Source organism: Berghia stephanieae, chromosome 4 (genome assembly GCF_034508935.2).
Source record: "Berghia stephanieae isolate SIO BIC M18660-M18661 chromosome 4, UCSD_Bste_1.3, whole genome shotgun sequence".
Lineage (NCBI taxonomy): Eukaryota > Metazoa > Mollusca > Gastropoda > Nudibranchia > Aeolidiidae > Berghia > Berghia stephanieae.
The window spans coordinates 12,394,790-12,412,861 of record NC_088363.1 but is presented as its reverse complement, the minus strand read 5'-3'; the positions used below and the strand labels follow the sequence as shown (position 1 = coordinate 12,412,861).

At 34.2% G+C, this 18,072-nt stretch overlaps 1 protein-coding gene across 7 annotated transcripts in view; it reads left to right on the top strand.

Moving 5' to 3' along the window:
• LOC144970039 (cytoplasmic dynein 2 heavy chain 1-like) overlaps positions 1 to 15,001 on the top strand; it is an 85,515-nt gene extending 70,514 nt beyond the window's left edge. For 4 of the 7 annotated variants that reach the window (XM_078909234.1, XM_078909232.1, XM_078909233.1 and 1 more), the window contains 8 exons: positions 1 to 42; positions 472 to 706; positions 5,339 to 5,532; positions 6,861 to 7,082; positions 8,381 to 8,596; positions 10,189 to 10,388; positions 10,771 to 10,969; positions 12,137 to 15,001. The exon at positions 1 to 42 is cut by the window's left edge and continues 69 nt beyond it. In XM_078909234.1, the coding sequence (XP_078765360.1) occupies positions 1 to 42; positions 472 to 706; positions 5,339 to 5,532; positions 6,861 to 7,082; positions 8,381 to 8,596; positions 10,189 to 10,388; positions 10,771 to 10,969; positions 12,137 to 12,295 (1,467 nt within the window). In that variant the 3' untranslated portion in view covers positions 12,296 to 15,001. Of the gene's footprint in view, positions 43 to 471; positions 707 to 1,522; positions 1,550 to 5,338; positions 5,533 to 6,860; positions 7,083 to 8,380; positions 8,597 to 10,188; positions 10,389 to 10,770; positions 10,970 to 12,136 lie in introns of all 7 variants that reach the window. The other 3 variants (XM_078909228.1, XM_078909229.1, XM_078909227.1) reach the window with 1 other exon arrangement.
• The last annotated feature ends 3,071 nt before the right edge of the window (positions 15,002 to 18,072 follow it).

Genomic DNA, 18,072 nt, shown 5'->3' with positions numbered 1-18,072 from the left:
CCAACCATTCTTCTGCAGTCAAGTCTCAAAGTTACATATGAGGTATGCTTGAACATGGTGACATTTGTGGGAAAGAAATTGTAGAATAAGAAAAAAAGAAGTGAAACGAAAACAGTTAAATGGATAGACAGTTAAATTGAGACAGAACTTTTTAAAAGAGAAAACACTGGCTTCAATAAAAGCAAGCTTCACTGTAAGGATTTTTCTCACACAATCTCTCTTTTCATTGATATAAAAATTTATATCGTAGTATTATATTCATGGATCCAAAAGAATTTTTATATTTTAAAATCAAGATCAGATAGATGATTTGTAAAAATAAAATTTCAAAAGAAAATGTTAACACTTTTTATTTATCACATACAGCCTACCAAACTGTCTAGACTATAAAAAAACAAAAAACAATTCTATGTTACGTGAATTTGTAACTTTGGTTACCTATAGCTCACAATGATATGGTTTTTCACACAGGCGCCACCTGGTGTCAAACGAAATTTGATGCGAACATACGAGTCATGGACACCAGACTATGTAGCAAGAGGCGGCAACGTTCTCCGATCCCAGGCCTTGTTTGCCCTGGCTTGGTTCCACGCCGTCATGCAGGAAAGAAGGATGTACATTCCACAAGGCTGGACAAAGTTCTACGAATTCTCCACGTCTGATCTGAGGGCTGGAGCTGATATCATTGAACGACTTTGTAAAGGAGGTCAGTCACTCTTTGCCTATATTATATATATATATATATATATATATATATATATATATATATAAAGTATTGATTTTTAACAGTTCAAACTTTTGTGTCATATAAATAATATGACTTTGTCAGGATTACTTTGTCAGGATGACTTTGTCAGGATGACTTTGTCAGGATTACTTTGTCAGGATTACTTTGTCAGGATGACTTTGTCAGGATGACTTTGTCAGGATTACTTTGTCAGGATTACTTTGTCAGGATTACTTTGTCAGGATTACTTTGTCAGGATTACTTTGTCAGGATTACTTTGTCAGGATTACTTTGTCAGGATTACTTTGTCAGGATTACTTTGTCATGGAGCAAAATGAATATATCAAGCTTCAGATAAAATAACTGGTTTAATTTCTAAAATTTTGTATAAATCAATCATTATAAATAAATATATTTATTTCAATTTACCAATGGCTACATTCATTTATCTGGTATTTTGTTTTATCAAAGAGAAAATCTTTTGAATTCAAATCTTTACATATATTATATAATTTGATTTGTTGATTTTTAAATTAGTTATTGTCGTTACCAATTTATTTATTTTTTAATCTTACTTTTATTATTTTACAAGATTAAATCCTTATTAGAATATTATTTTAATAATAGTTTATTGTAAGTTCTCTCCCTTCCTTTTGAAACCCTTTTTAACAGCATCTAATGGAAATTTCTTAAAATTGACTCGATATTTCAGTTAATTAATTAATGATAATTACTAATAATTGTTTTGATTGACACATCCCCTAATGACTCCATCATTGCATGTTGTATTGACAGTTCTCTATGATGCTCGCGCCTTTGGAGGTGGTTATTCAATCTTTTACTCGTTTGAGTGTTTGTTTTGGGTATTTTTGTTTTGTTTTTTGTTTTTTATTGGAGGGGGGGGGATGTTTTGTTTTTTGTTTTAATTAACATTTTCAACACACTGTTTGAAGTGAGAGTTTGATTTACTAACTTTAATTGCCACCAAATCACCTTTGATTGTGTTTGTTCTTCGCCATATTTTACATTCACCTTATATGATTAATTTAATTTCATAAAACGGTGATATCAATGCCATATTTCTTCAGCACAGTGGTTTGTATTTGCAGACATTTGGAGTTCCCATTGACTCTAACCTGACACCCGATCTAATCTGAAAAGATTTTTAAAAATAATCCTTCAAAGTTTTAAGGCTCGCAAAGCTTAATTGTAAAGGTTTCTGTAGTGTTAAATGGATCGCAGCAATTGCATGTAACCCTTTTGATAGAATTGTTATCTATCACAAAGTACTTTCTGTCAGATCTAACAGATCCAGCCATCCAATCGCAGCTGGGTAAATCTCGACTTCATCTGGAATCAATCCTGATCCCTTTGTGTGTTAAGCGAGAACTCTACCAACTATGCTATCTGGACCCTCCCTACAAAGAGAACAATAGGGGTTAATTTTTTCTAAGGAAAATACGAGATATTGCAGCGGGGCTCAAACCCGGATCTCCTGGATGGATGTAAAATGTTCTATCCACTCGACTTTCTCACCCCTCGTCTCAGACTGTGTTAAGTTATGAAACCCAATCTTTATTCTTTAATTCATAAATACTTCTAACAAAAATGAACCCTTCTCTAGTCTTTTATTCATAAATGATATATACAAACACAAAATCAATTCCCTATTCAAAAAAGAAACATTTCATTTATGTATGAGAGTGGAATTTTATTATTTGTGTGTGTGTGTGTGTGTGTGTGTGTTTGTGTGTGTGTGTGTAATTTGAGTTGAAACATATTTCCTTTTTTTTCAGCTTTGTCTTGTTTTGACTGCGTTTTTTTTTTTGGTTTGTTTTGAAAACGCAGTTGTTTCAATGCTTTACAGTTGAAGGAATTTATTTTATCACTACATACACCGTCACTGCTATCTTCATTATCATCATCATCATTATCATCATCATCAAAATAATAATAATGTGAAAACTTATATCGCGCTATAATCCAAGACACCAGACTCTAAGCGCTTATCATCATCATCATCATCATCATCATCATCATCATCATCCTCCTCCTCCTCATCATCATCATCATCATCCTCCTCCTCATCATCATCATCATCATCATCACCATCGTCATTATTCACTATTTTTAGAAGTGAAAACGACACCGTGTCAACCTGCACCAATGTGTTTTGCCGTGTCAATCTACTTACTTACTAACATAATGAATCTTTTACTCTCTATAATTAATTTGCCTTTTTAAACACAAAATCACAAAGTGTGTTGTTACTGGTGGCATACCAAGCATTCAATGCAAAAAAAAAAAAAACGAGAGGTTTCAGGTTCCAGCTTATGCTTGGATTAATTATTACAGGGTTTAGCAGATCATACATATCACATATCACGAATCACATATCTATCACACGATCATTCTCATTATAAGTAAATATAGTGCCTCTATGCGATTTTTATACGAGTCACATGAATGTTTACATTGTGACATCCAATCAAAAAGCACATAGCAATGCTATTTTTACTTATAATGAGAATGATCATGTGATAGAATCGTGATACTTTATACATGATGTGAGATATACATAATCTGCTAAACCTCAGTATTTATATCTAGATGGTTCTCCATATTTAAGAACAGGAATACTGAATTGAAAAATTATTTACTTTTACTTATTTTGGCTTGTGGCCAATGTTGTCTCTGAGTGTTTTATCGGTTCATTATTTTCATTATTTATAAAGAAATTTTTTTTTTATCTGATCTTAAAAGAAATTATAGTCATTGCTGGTACTTAATTGGAACAACCGCTTAACTGGAATTTGTCCATCTGTGACAAATTTTTTCCATTTAATATCCACTGGTTAATGAATCACAATTCAGGTCATTTAAGTGAAACAATTGTAGAACTTTATCATATATATATATTTTTATATATATATATTTTTTTTGCTTATTTTTTTGTTTTACAATAAACCAAAAACATAAATGATACCACCTGTCATCTCAAAAAGTTGTTTTCTCGGGGTGACTCAAATGACCCCCCCCCCCCCTAATTTAAAATTAGAAAGTGACCAGAAATTATGTGAGATTCAAATTTTGTCACTTAAAAAAAAAAAAAAAAAAAAATCATGTGTCTATTTTACTCAATAGAACTTATTTGATCCTCCGTCTCAATATGAATATGTCTCGTATTTTCTCAGTGTGAACAATATAACGTTAAAAGTGACCAAACTATCCATTCTCCTCAAACCCCCCCCCCCCCCCCCCCCCCCCCCAAAAAAAAAAAAAAACCCAAAAAAAACCAACAAAATACAAACAAAAAAAAAAAGAAAAAAAAAAACAATAAACAAAACAATATATATATATATTTATATATATATATATATATATATATATATATATATATATATATATAAATATATATATATATATATATATATATATATATAAACTGACCCCAAGTATCATAAATTGGTCCATAAATTCTATTTTCAGCACCTGAATCATCCCAATAAACAACGGTTTCGAGATGGTGGGTTAAAATATAAACAACCCAAATTTCATATTTCTCACAATAAATTCAAATGTTAGCGTTTAAGTCACCTCAGTGTAATACCGTCATGAGGCGTTGGGTCACAAATTGTCCCTGTCAATAGGAATTGTAAAATGTGCAGTCATTAAATATTGCATATTGTCATCATAGCTGCACGTCTGTAAAATATGCAGACATTAAATATTCTCATCATAGCTGCACACTTGCAGAGTGGAATTTTATGAAATTTTAAAATTTAATATTCGATCGATTGGCCAGTGAGCTTCTTGATCATAGTTGAACTGTGGCTGAGTTGTATTAAATTAACCATCGACAACGACCATCGGTCATTAAACTAAGTGTTCATCTACTTACTTGATAAAATATCAAAATTTTCATTTCTCAGATATGATATGTATATTACTGTTTTTTATGTTTTATTTTTATATTGCTATTTCTTTATAAAAACATTTAAAGTGTAATTTTCATCAACTTCTGCAGTACAGTTTCATTCTTTCGAAATCTAATTAATTTAATGTTTGTGTGACCATCTAAACATGTTACATTGTTGTTTTTATGTTTTATATCAATAGGATTGGGGGAACAGCCCAAAATAACAAGTTTATTTGAAGACATCTTTAGTCTAGATAGGTTTTCATATTAAAAAAAAAAAAATTATTTAGGGTTTTTATTTTTGATCATCATTTTTTGTTTGTTATGTTTATAACAACTTTATTTTACGACGTTTTTAGTCTAGATAGGTTTTCAGTTGTTGTTTATATATTTTAATGTTTTTTTTAAGGTCATTTTTTAATTTATTAAAAAAAAATTTTTAATAACAACTTTACTTGATCACGTCTTTACTAGTTAGGTTTTGAGTTGTGTTTTAAAAAATTTAATTTTTTTTTTTTTTTTTTTGGGGTCATATTTAGAGCTGGAAATGGTGTGGTCTTGCCTCTTCTCCTAATTCATAAGGATTTTGATCACAAGCTAAATTATTTTTAGAAATTTCTTGTTAAAAATCATATCAAGGTATTTACCATTCGTTTCATTATTTATTCTGTTCTATTCCATTCCTTCAACAGGTGGCGAGATGCAGTGGACGTTTGTCCATGGGTTGTTTGAGTTTGCCATCTACGGTGGTCGTGTGGACAATCCGTTTGACACCAGGGTCATGGTGTCCTACCTCAAACAGTTCTTTGACGGGTCCGTCATTTCCCAGCAAGGCAAAAACAAGAGGCTTGGGCCATTGAAACTGCCTGGTTCTACAAACATACGGGTAAGACTGATCAATTCTCTTTTACATTGAAAGGTTGTGTTCTTAGATGAATAGAATTGACGAAACTTTTTCATTAATTATATTTGTATGCTGTTTTTTAAATGAAATATGACTGTAACTTTTATGAATGTTTTTAAAAGGACATGGAGACTGTGATATAATATTTCAGTGAATGATGCACCTATGTGGTCTTGTGGTATGACACTTTTCTTCAGACAGGATGGTCCAGGGCTCAAGCCCTGCTCTGAACGGCACATATTTGAGTCCTTGGAAAGGGTTTTTACTCACATTCTCTCACCGTACTCAGGTGTAAAATGAGTACCCGGCTGTTAAAAGCATTTTATCTGTCATAAAAAAAATGTTATATCGGCTAACCGGAGTCATGTCTCGTTCTACGTGTTATGTGTTGTTGTTGGCTAAGGACCCCTTATAAAGCACTTTGAGCAAGTTTAGTGGATGTTATGCTATATAAATGCTCATTTTGGGTTTTGCTTTTGCAGCTTTCAAAAGCCAAACAAGGGGTTACTGACAACTAGTTCTTTCATTCAACACTAAAGAAATTCAAAAAACATTTTCTGATACATCTTTTGATTGAATTGTTTTAAATTTTCGACAATTTTCATTCACTACTCATATTCTTTTTTTTCTTAAATTGAAAATGATATATTATGATTTTAAACAAATATGTGTTTAATGATGTTACTTCAATCTGATGTAGAGTCAGGTCGACCCAGATATGAACATGTTAAAGTCAAAATTATCGGAATTGCAAAATGTGCTATATATTTTCTCTCACCAGAAAGATAAAATTCCTTTATCTTAATAGTTTAACTCACTATTCTAAGTGTCGACTTCAGTGCTTCTATTCTGTTCTATTCACTGACATGATGCTGGATCGAGTCCGTGGATTAAATACTGTTATTTAAAAAAACACTTGAGCATTTATATAGCGCAATTTCCACTAAACGTGCTCAAAGTTCTTTACAAGGGGACCCTAGCCAACAGCAACATTTAACATGCAGGACGAGACATGACACGTATTAGGTGATATTACAATTTTCTCGGACATAGACAACACCATTAATTACTCATTTTAGACCTGAGTACAGTGAGAGAATGTGAGTAAAGACTCATGGACTCAACTATGCGCCGCTCAGAGTGAGACTCAAACCCTGGATCTTCTGACTCGAAGGCGAGTGTCGTACTGCAAGACCTCATAGTCACACACATATATTTCTTATCAAAATGTTTTCAAGTGTATTACAGCAGAACTCACAAGCTTTCTAACATTCCATTGTTCTTTCTCACCGTTTTTTTTTAACTGCCAGGATTACATCGACGTCATTGGAAGTTTGCCAGAGTTCGACAAGCCGTCCTATTTTGGGTTGCCAGAGAACATTGAGCGATCCACACAGCGAATGACCAGCTCTCAGGTCATCTCCCAGCTACGCATCATCCAAAGGTCAGATGCCAAAGCCAGCAAGTTTGACAAGGAAGTCTGGGCCACGGAACTCGGGCCGATTCTCAACGTCTGGAAGAAAGTCAACCAGGTGATTATTGGGATTGTCCATTTTGAGTCCCAATAGCTCAGTTGGTAGAGCACTCGCTTCACAAGTAAAGGGACTGAGATCATTTCCGGGTGCAGTCGAGATTTTTTTCTGACCCACCTGTCCACCCAGCAGGGATTGGGTAGCTGGATCTGTTAGATCTGGTGGAAAGTACTTTGTGATAGACTGGCATACTATCCAAAGGGTAGCAAGCAATTGCTTCTGTCCATTTCACGCTATATAAATCGGGATAAATTCCAGTTCCATAGGCCTCATGGCTCTGAAAGACTACAATTATTTTGAGTGGCAATTCAATATTAGTCTCTCCAATCAGTCCATCCAGATGGGTAGCTGGGTCAGTAGGGTATGGTAGAAAGTACTTTGCGGTAGACTAGCATTCTATATATTTGCGTAGCAAATAATAATTATTGTCCATTTATTGATACAGAAACTAGAATAATCTCCGGCTCCATTGGCCTTATGGCTTTGAAGGACTACCGACCACATAGGAGTAACATTTGATTCAGGCTTCATGAATCGCATTTATATTCAATATCAATAGCTATAATCAGATAAACGAGCAAATAATGATGATAATAATAATAATAATAGTAATAATAATAATAATAATAATAGTAATAATAATAATAGTAATAATAATAATAATAATAATAGTAATAATAATAATAATAATAATAGTAATAATAATAATAGTAATAATAATAAAAAAATACATAACAAAAACCCCCCCCAAAAATACAAATAAATTTTAAAGAAATAAAACATGATCTAATTAGCTTAGTGTCATTCTCCTAGACCATAAAGCTACAAAGAGATAAATTATTGTTTTGAAAACAAACAAAACCCAAAAACTTACTCCTGCTGTTACCAGGTTAAAGTGATATGATTTTAGTTTACTTTGAAGGTCCCATTACAGGTTTATTTATGCCGACCTGCCGACTATTACGAAACATTCGTAGAATGACGAAATTTTGGCTCCGATTTCAGATTTTCATGAGAATCTCTAAGTCATAAAAAATTATTGAAAATGAAAGTTAATGCCTTCACACTTGATTTATTTTAAGGATTTAGAATTGTTGTTTAATCCTTGAGAGGGTAAATTGTTGGTTTTTAAAGTTTATTATAGCAACTACAATTTTAATCTCCTAAAACTGAAGAGTTTTCAAACTTTTCAAGAAGGAAAGTCTGGCTTTTAACTCTCAAATCAGCACCATAACCAATGAGGATAAATTCTATTTTTAAAACTATTCATTGATCTCCATATTGTATCAAATTTTCAGGGTCAAAACATCATCCAGACCAAGATTTCTGCCCCGACGGAGAAAGCAGGCAGCGCGTCTCCTATCCTGACCTTCATCATGCTGGAGCGTTACAACGCCATCAAACTGGTCCAATCTGTGCACACGTCACTAGCTTCTCTCAGCAAGGTCATCAGGGGGACACAACTCCTGACGTCTGATGTGCAGAAATTGGCGGCTGCTCTTCTCAATCAAGAGGTATAAACGAATAGGAGAAGACAGTTTTTGAAAAATCTTGTTGATTCTTATAGGAAAAGTGAAGAAGATGCCGATGATGGTGGTGGTGGTGCTATTGTTGATGGCGATCAAGGTTGCCAGATTAGATCACATAAAATGTCAAATAGGCCTTATGGTGGTGCTATTGTTGATGACAATCAAGGTTGCCAGATCACATCAAATGTCAAATAGGCCTTATGGCGGTGCTATTGTTGATGACGGTCAAGGTTGCCAGATCACATCAAATGTCAAATAGGCCTTATGGTGGTGCTATTGTTGATGACGGTCAAGGTTGCCAGATCACATCAAATGTCAAATAGGCCTTATGGTGGTGCTATTGTTGATGACAATCAAGGTTGCCAGATCACATCAAATGTCAAATAGGCCTTATGGTGGTGCTATTGTTGATGACGGTCAAGGTTGCCAGATCACATCAAATGTCAAATAGGCCTTATGGTGGTGCTATTGTTGATGACAATCAAGGTTGCCAGATCACATCAAATGTCAAATAGGCCTTATGGTGGTGCTATTGTTGATGACGGTCAAGGTTGCCAGATCACATCAAATGTCAAATAGGCCTTATGGTGGTGCTATTGTTGATGGCGATCAAGGTTGCCAGATTAGATCACATAAAATGTCAAATAGGCCTTAGAAAAATGGCTAATGGGCTTTAAAAAATGCCAAGTGATTTTAGAAATCACTTTTTCTGCTAGAATGCACATAAGAATAGAAATAAATCTTTATTTTCTTCTCACACAGCCTTGAAAACGTTCACCTTGTTTTATCAGTTTAGGGGTCTCGATAGCTGGGTTGGTAGGACAGTTGCCGACGCCCCTTCATTGCAGGCATTCAAGTGCCGTCTTGATGCTCATTGTGAAACAGAAAAATACTGTTTGTAAAGTTAATTTCAGACACCTCCTTCCACTATGTGGCATGCCCCGTTTTGAGAGACTTGAATTAAATACGTTCACGAATGCACAAGAGCAGATAAAAGGCTGTAAAAGCCTACATAAATCTGGACTTATATCATATCATATTATTTTTTCTTCACACCACAGGGACTGGTCTCAGGTGAAACCGAGATTTTTTTATAACCCCCCCCCCCCCTTCCCCTCAGTCCACACAGTACTGATTGGGTAGTTGGATCTGTTAGACTAGTATCCTGTCCAAAGCGTGGGAAGCAATTGCGATTGTCCGTCCCACACTATAGAAATGGGGATAAATTCTGTCTCCATCGGGCCTAATGGCTCTGAACGACAACTTGACAGTTTAGGGGTGAAAATGAGTAAATTCTCGGCCATTACAGTAAAATGAAAATTGATCTTTAAGGGATTTGAATGAATTGTAGGGGGAAAAAAAATGCAAAATCCTATTCTTCTACAACAAAAAAACAGAAACAAAAAACAAAACTGGCAAGATATTGGCATTTAGCATTAAATAATGTTATAAGTAGCTGATCATGTGGTAGATACTGGATACATTTATTGTAAGTGCTAAACCTAAGTAATGTATTGTCTATATTTGTCATTTCAATATTACAATGGAGTGTTTGTTTGTTTGTTTGTTTGCTTCAGACCCCAATCAATTGGCTCAGCCAGTGGGATGGACCAGAAGATCCTGTCCAGTATCTGAGAGGTTTGGTCTCCAGAACGGCCGCTATCCAGACGTGGGTGGAACGAGCAGAGTCAGGCACTCTCTTGAGGGAAACGCTGGATCTGTCGGAACTGTTCAGGCCCGACACGTTTTTGAATGCATTCAGGCAGCAGACGGCAAGGTGATGATACGATACGTTGTTCTCATCCTTATTTAGCTTGCCATAATAATGTTGGTTGGAAAATTCTTAGAATCTTTGAAAAAAATTTTTTTACTATTAGAAGTTTAGCAGAAACTCATTTTCATCACAGCAGTAGTTCCTCTGATTTACTGATATCCCTTTTTTCACTCGCTTTTAAAAATTTCAATATTAAGAGAAAAAAAATGCATTTCATTACATTTTTAAAAAAGAAATTTTATATTTTATAGATACAAAATTTGATTGGACTTTTCATATTCAGTTTGTTCAAAGTGATACACTACACACTACACACCCACAGAAAGTAAAGAATAAAAATAAATTTATTAATTATGTTTTCTGCAAAATCTATTTTTAAAATCAGAGAGATGAAGTGTTCCATGGACGGTCTCAAGTTTGCCTGCAGTTGGCGTGGGTCCATCCAGGGTGCCAAGAACATGTTGAAGATTGGAGGTCTGCAACTGGAAGGATGTACGTTCAATGGAAGTCGACTGTCTGAGAATCAACGGGATTCTCCCAGTGTATCGGCCATCCCACCCTGTGTTGTGGCTTGGATTACAAAGGTTGGGATTTTATGTTATTTATTTGTTTGCTTGTTGATTCTCAATACAGCCAAAAAACAAACAAATTTTTAAAATAATTAATAAAAGGGAGATTTTATAACGTGCAATGTTTACTTTCTGTGCTCTAAAATCTATGTGAGGGGTCTTCACTAATAGCAACCCTTAACGTTTAGTACGGGACTCGACAGCAGTAAAGTGCTCTTTTAATTTTGTCAAGAGTAGCCACACTGTTAGCGGCTAGGTACTCATTTAACACCTGAGTATTTTCAGAAACAGTGAGTAAAGAGCCTCATGAAAGGTCTGGAGCTGTATTGGGGACCAATTTTATTTCTGGTTTTAGGTAGCTGAGTGGATACAACAAAGGTCATCAGCAGAGGTATTGCTGACATTCTGCTAGCAATTAATAATAGCCTATCGAGATAAAATTGGAAAATATCAAAACATAATGGATTGTTACAGACACACTCTCTGTGTCCCGTATCTGTGACCTCTCACCTCAGTATGGCATGATAACAATAATAATGGGGTGACATTAATGTCGAAAAGTGAATATAATGGTAAAATTATTAGGAATACACAATTTTAGTTTCTTGCAGTTAAACACAATGTATTCATTGCCCTAAATAAAGCATGTACATTTAATCCAAGATTCATATTTTTCACTTTTGATTCCATTTCTAGCAATAAGTTCACCCAGACCTAATTACAGTTTGAGATGGCGGGTCACGTTTGCAGAGCGACTGAATGCTCAACTGTACAAAGTCCATTTTTACTGTATTTTATTTGACCAAGTCAAGAATTCCCATTGCTGTCAACTTAAGACTCCCTTAACCCTGTTCTTACCATCCATAGGAAAATCGTCACATTCGTTACGATTCAACCAACAGTTTTCTCATTCTGATTTCCTTTGTACATCACAAATTATAAAGAAAATACCTTGTTCTAGCTATAAAAATTAGACACTGGACAATTATATGTATAGAATGTACTTGTTCCTTTTCTATTTGAGTTGAAAAAATAATCTATTGGTGTGTTGGGTGGGTGTGAAGTTTCAGGGAAACTTCTGAAAATGGCTGGTAAGGAGAGAGTTCATGTCAAAATGCAGACTCACTTCTAGGCCCCTATATGTCTCATTAACTCACATTCACATGTCACATGTCTTTTCAGGATTCCCCAGACCCCTACGGCATGGAGGAGATCATCTCACTGCCCATCTACTACTCCAGTGTCAGGGACCGAATCGTCACTCGTCTGGATGTCCCGTGTGGAGGAAACGCCAATCAGTGGCTACAGTCAGGAGCTGCTCTCTTCCTCAAGAATGACTAGGATCAATGTTAGAAACAAAAACAAAGTAATAGGAAACCTTAAAAGGCTTAATCAAAGAACTACCTATTCTCTCTCCTCGTTTTCTTTCTTTTGTAAACTTACTCACTCAATTCTAGAGATTTTTGCTACTTTTCATAATTGGAAAAATATTTTTTAAAATGAGCATAAGCATAGTTTTATTCAACTACCATTTAACGTGTAAAAATTAAGAACATTAGTTTTGATACTACAACGCCTATAATTTGTCTCAGAAAAATGTAATAAATAGGCATGGGGTAAAAGTAACCCCGGGTATACTACGGATATAGTCGGTGTTAGCGTTGAGTGGGTTAACCAGACTTACCCTGTGACTTTCTGTTTTTCTAATGGTACCTACTAGTTACAATATTGTCACAATATAAATTTATGCTCCATAATATAGTCCTCGTCATCAACATGAACGTATTATGATAAGATAATACACGCTTGGCACCAAAACTGTGATCTCAATTTAACTTATATTATGTAACACCCTTGAATAAATCACATTAACTTTATGTTTCGTTATAATTTTGTTTTATTTTTAGAATATTGTTATTCATTTCTCATTGAATTGATATATTATTATTATGCTGATGATTCGGCCTTAGTTATTTCCCCTGTTAAAACTTTAGAAATTCTGCTTTCCAATCAAAATGAAACTTTTAAGTCTTATAATAAAAATTAATGATAAAAACAAAACAATTTTCTTCATCACCACCACTACTATTACTGCTACTTCTATTATTATTATTATTATAACTACTACTACTACTACTACTACTACTACTACTACTACTACTACTACTACTACTACTACTATACCTACCCCTGTATAATTCTATTGGAACTTGAAAATTCATCCATTCTATACCTTTTGGAGTTTGGTTTTTTTTTTGTAGAATGAGAAAAAAATGACTGACTTACTTAAAATCAATTGTTGTTTTTAAATGAGATAGGGACCATCCTCTATAATCTTCTTTGTTGAATAATAATAATTTATGTTTTGATTTATTTTTAATTTGACATTATTGTCATTAATTAAGGGTATAAATTAATTTTTGTGATTTATTCCGAATATAATATTGAATCTTTTTATACTTTGTCGATAATCCGTCCATTGAATATCTTAAGAATAAAGAAATATTATTGGTTTGATTCTTGATGTTCATCATTTGTGTTTAAAATTGGGTGTTTTGGTTCTTGATGTTCATCATGTGTGTTTAAAATTGGGTGTTTTGGTTCTTGATGTTCATCATGTGTTTAAAATTGGGTGTTTTGGTTCTTGATGTTCATCATGTGTGTTTAAAATTGGGTGTTTTGGTTCTTGATGTTCATCATGTGTGTTTAAAATTGGGTGTTTTGGTTCTTGATGTTCATCATGTGTGTTTAAAATTGGGTGTTTTGGTTCTTGATGTTCATCATGTGTGTTTAAAATTGGTGTTTTTGATTCTTGATGTTCATCATGTGTGTTTAAAATTGGGTGTTTTGATTCTTGATGTTCATCATGTGTGTTTAAAATTGGGTGTTTTGATTCTTGATGTTCATCATGTGTGTGTTTAAAATTGGGTGTTTTGGTTCTTGATGTTCATCATGTGTGTTTAAAATTGGATGTTTTGGTTCTTGATGTTCATCATGTGTGTTTAAAATTGGGTGTTTTGATTCTTGATGTTCATCATGTGTGTGTTTAAAATTGGGTGTTTTGGTTCTTGATGTTCATCATGTGTGTGTTAAAATTGGGTGTTTTGGTTCTTGATGTTCATCATGTGTGTGTTTAAAATTGGGTGTTTTGATTCTTGATGTTCATCATGTGTGTGTTTAAAATTGGGTGTTTTGGTTCTTGATGTTCATCATGTGTGTGTTTAAATTGGATGTTTTGGTTCTTGATGTTCATCATGTGTGTTTAAAATTGGGTGTTTTGATTCTTGATGTTCATCATGTGTGTGTTTAAAATTGGGTGTTTTGGTTCTTGATGTTCATCATGTGTGTGTTTAAAATTGGGTGTTTTGGTTCTTGATGTTCATCATGTGTGTGTTTAAAATTGGGTGTTTTGATTCTTGATGTTCATCATGTGTGTGTTTAAAATTGGATGTTTTGGTTCTTGATGTTCATCATGTGTGTGTTTAAAATTGGATGTTTTGGTTCTTGATGTTCATCATGTGTGTGTTTAAAATTGGATGTTTTGGTTCTTGATGTTCATCATGTGTGTTTAAAATTGGGTGTTTTGATTCTTGATGTTCATCATGTGTGTGTTTAAAATTGGGTGTTTTGGTTCTTGATGTTCATCATGTGTGTTTAAAATTGGATGTTTTGGTTCTTGATGTTCATCATGTGTGTTTAAAATTGGGTGTTTTGATTCTTGATGTTCATCATGTGTGTGTTTAAAATTGGGTGTTTTGGTTCTTGATGTTCATCATGTGTGTGTTTAAAATTGGGTGTTTTGTTCTTGATGTTCATCATGTGTGTGTTTAAAATTGGGTGTTTTGATTCTTGATGTTCATCATGTGTGTGTTTAAAATTGGGTGTTTTGGTTCTTGATGTTCATCATGTGTGTGTTTAAAATTGGGTGTTTTGATTCTTGATGTTCATCATGTGTGTGTTTAAAATTGGGTGTTTTGGTTCTTGATGTTCATCATGTGTGTTTAAAATTGGGTGTTTTGGTAAACAATAAAGACTTCTGTGATAGTATTCTTCTGAGTTGTTTCTTATTTACCTTTTGAAACAGTCCAATCCGTTCTTCTCTGACATCCGTCGTCCAACATTTAGTCATATTCTACTTTGGTGTGGCATCGATGGCCTTTGAGTTACTTGTATACAAATATAGCAAATGTGGAGCGATGTCGAGTATGATCAATGACAGGTTGGTTTACAATGATTGCCAAACAAAAGCTTCAGCTTAGAGTCCTTGGGTAAGCCACTTACCTCATTCACTTTGGGTGTTTTGTTGGTTTTTAAAGGTTTTACGGCGCTTGCAACACATTAAGGTCATATCAGCGCCAGTAAAAAGGAAGAAAATGGGAAAGTAAAAAGTTCTAGAATTACAATTAAAGCATCCAAGAAAAGGGAAGACAAAAGGGGAATTGGTTCAAACAGGGAACAGATGTAGATTCCAAGAGCACACTATCAAAGTACTTAGTTTGAGATCACCTAAAAGTCTCATCCAGACACAAGCACAGGTCCCCACTAAGAGGGATACACAACTGTTTACAAATCATATATAATATGTAAACAAAACATAATATAGTGCATAACAGAGAGATGATTTACAAGACAAAAAGTACCATCTCCAAAAACTCACCACACCACCTTAATTAGTAGATTCAGCATAGGGTACCTCAATGCAGTGCCATAGGAATAGGTAGCTGGGTCTAATGGAAAGCAGTTCCATTGTTACTGTATCTTTCAGACAAATAGAAACAAAGATATACTCTGACTCTATGGAGCTTATGGATCGAAACGGATGCCTTTAAGGTTGGTAAAAATTGAAAGAAACTCATTCAGAATATTAGGAGTATTTAATCTGAAAACTTCCCATTCCCAAAAAGATCACACCCCATTGGAAATCAATAAAAAAAAACCTATAGGTGTATTATGACACATAAACTCGTAGATGAGTTATAGATGAATACAGGTGACTGTGATTCAGCTGCGAGAGGCCTGATTGTCAGACAGTTGATAAAACTTTCAGGGTGGATCAAAGAGTAAAAGCCTCCAAATGGTCTTCTATAATGTAAGATAAAATGGCTGAGCCTTATGGAATATATTTTCGATTCAATGATTTAATTAATAGGACTGTATTGTGTTGTTATAGAAATGTTATATTTTCCTTTTTTAAATTAAAAACCTAACACCGCTCGATTGTTGCAAAGCCTTACACACAACGTATTATGCTTCACATTAAAATGGGATCATGAAATTTCCACCCCTTTCCACCCTTGTGAAAAACGAATGAATGAAAAAGTGAGCTGTTATGTTGTGAAATATCCACTGATATAAATGTACTCAAGGAACTTTACAAGCGCTTATATTAAACGCAATGCAAGTTTCGGTCAGCATATAAATATAAATGCAGAAAAATATATTACAAGACCCTGTATACATCCAAAATAAAGAAACGTATATTTTAAGTTGATAAATCAGCTTTCGGTGGATTTCATATTGGTGACAATTTCAGCCATCAGCAATAATACTATCAAAATATGTAAAAGATAAAAGTAAAAGGGAGATAATATAATAAATATGTAAAAACCTGAAAAACCCAGTTACCAGGGACATGAAAAGGCACACAAGGTGACCTAAATATCAATAGTAGTAAGTCAAAACATTGTATTATCCATAAATGATAAATCATGCATTTTATAAAACCGACATGTCTTTGGAATGATGTATCATAAATGCATCATAAATTCTTGATTGATTTTTATTAACATAATTTGTAAAAAACAAAATAAAGCTACGTCATTGTCATTGCCATAAGTCATAAATGTTTGTTTTTAGGGGTTGAAAAAAAAAATTAAAAAAATAAAAAGCTTGGGCTTTTATATAGCGCAATATCCACTAAACCTGCTCAAAGCTTTACAAAGGGACCCTGACCAACAGCAACATGTAACTTGTAGAACGAGACAAGACGCCTGTACTGTTAGGCAAAATTACAATTTTTTCCGACTGAGACAATGCTGTTAACGACCAGGAACTCATTTAACACCTGAGTACGGTGAGAGAATGTGAGTAAAGAGCCTTTTCCAAGGACTCAACTACGCACCAGGTCGAACCCAGGCCTTCCGATCCGAAAGTGTCATACCACTAGACCACATAGCCACGAAACGCTTGAAACACTTTAAGGTCATTTCAGCGCCAGATGATGAGTGAAAGGTTCTAGACCTGAAGATAAAACACTAAATAATAAGTTTTTTTAAAAAGGTGACTGGTTCAAATAGGGAATAGAAGATTTCATGAGCAATCTGTCAATGTGCCTATTTTGACATGACCTAAAAGTCCCATCCAGGCACAAACAAAGGATCCAGCTATGGAAAATGTTTAAAAAGTAGAATATATTAAACAAGACTATGACCGTACATAACAAGGGAGATTATTTACACAGAAAAAAATAGGGGGGCAGCGTGGCTCAGCAGTAAGGTCTCCGCTTCGTACCCTAAATGTAACGAGTTTGACTACCATCTTTGTTGTGTGACCTCGTCCTTGCTCACTTTGCGGTTGACGCCTGAAGACCCTAAAGACAAATTTCCCCTTGGGGATGAATAAAGGGAATTTTATGATTTATTATTTTATTTATCTATCTCTCAAAAAATGAACTATACATTTGACTGTTTCCTCCCAGCTAAAGATCCCCACCAGGACCAGGAACAAAACTGAGAAAGAACACGAAAAGGGAAAACAGATAACGGGAGATAAATGACAAAGCAATAGTGACCCCTCCCCCCACCATGGGCGGTTAGGAAAACCCACCCCGAATTTTTCAAATGTGATTTCAAATGTTATGTGGCAGATAACACAGAGAAATGATTGACAAAGAATATCGAATTTATCACAGAATATGATTGAGACAATTTGTGGTTATCAAAAGTTTGAACAGATCAATCTGGTAGCTGTAAAGAAAACAAATGCTTAAAATAGCGAAACTTTCTATAAACTGGCAGGTGGTAAGAAAAAGTAGGCTTGAAATTGAAACAACAATATTGAAATTGAAGGCAAGGGTGACTGAATATAGAGAAGCCAATTTTTGATAAACGATGAAATAA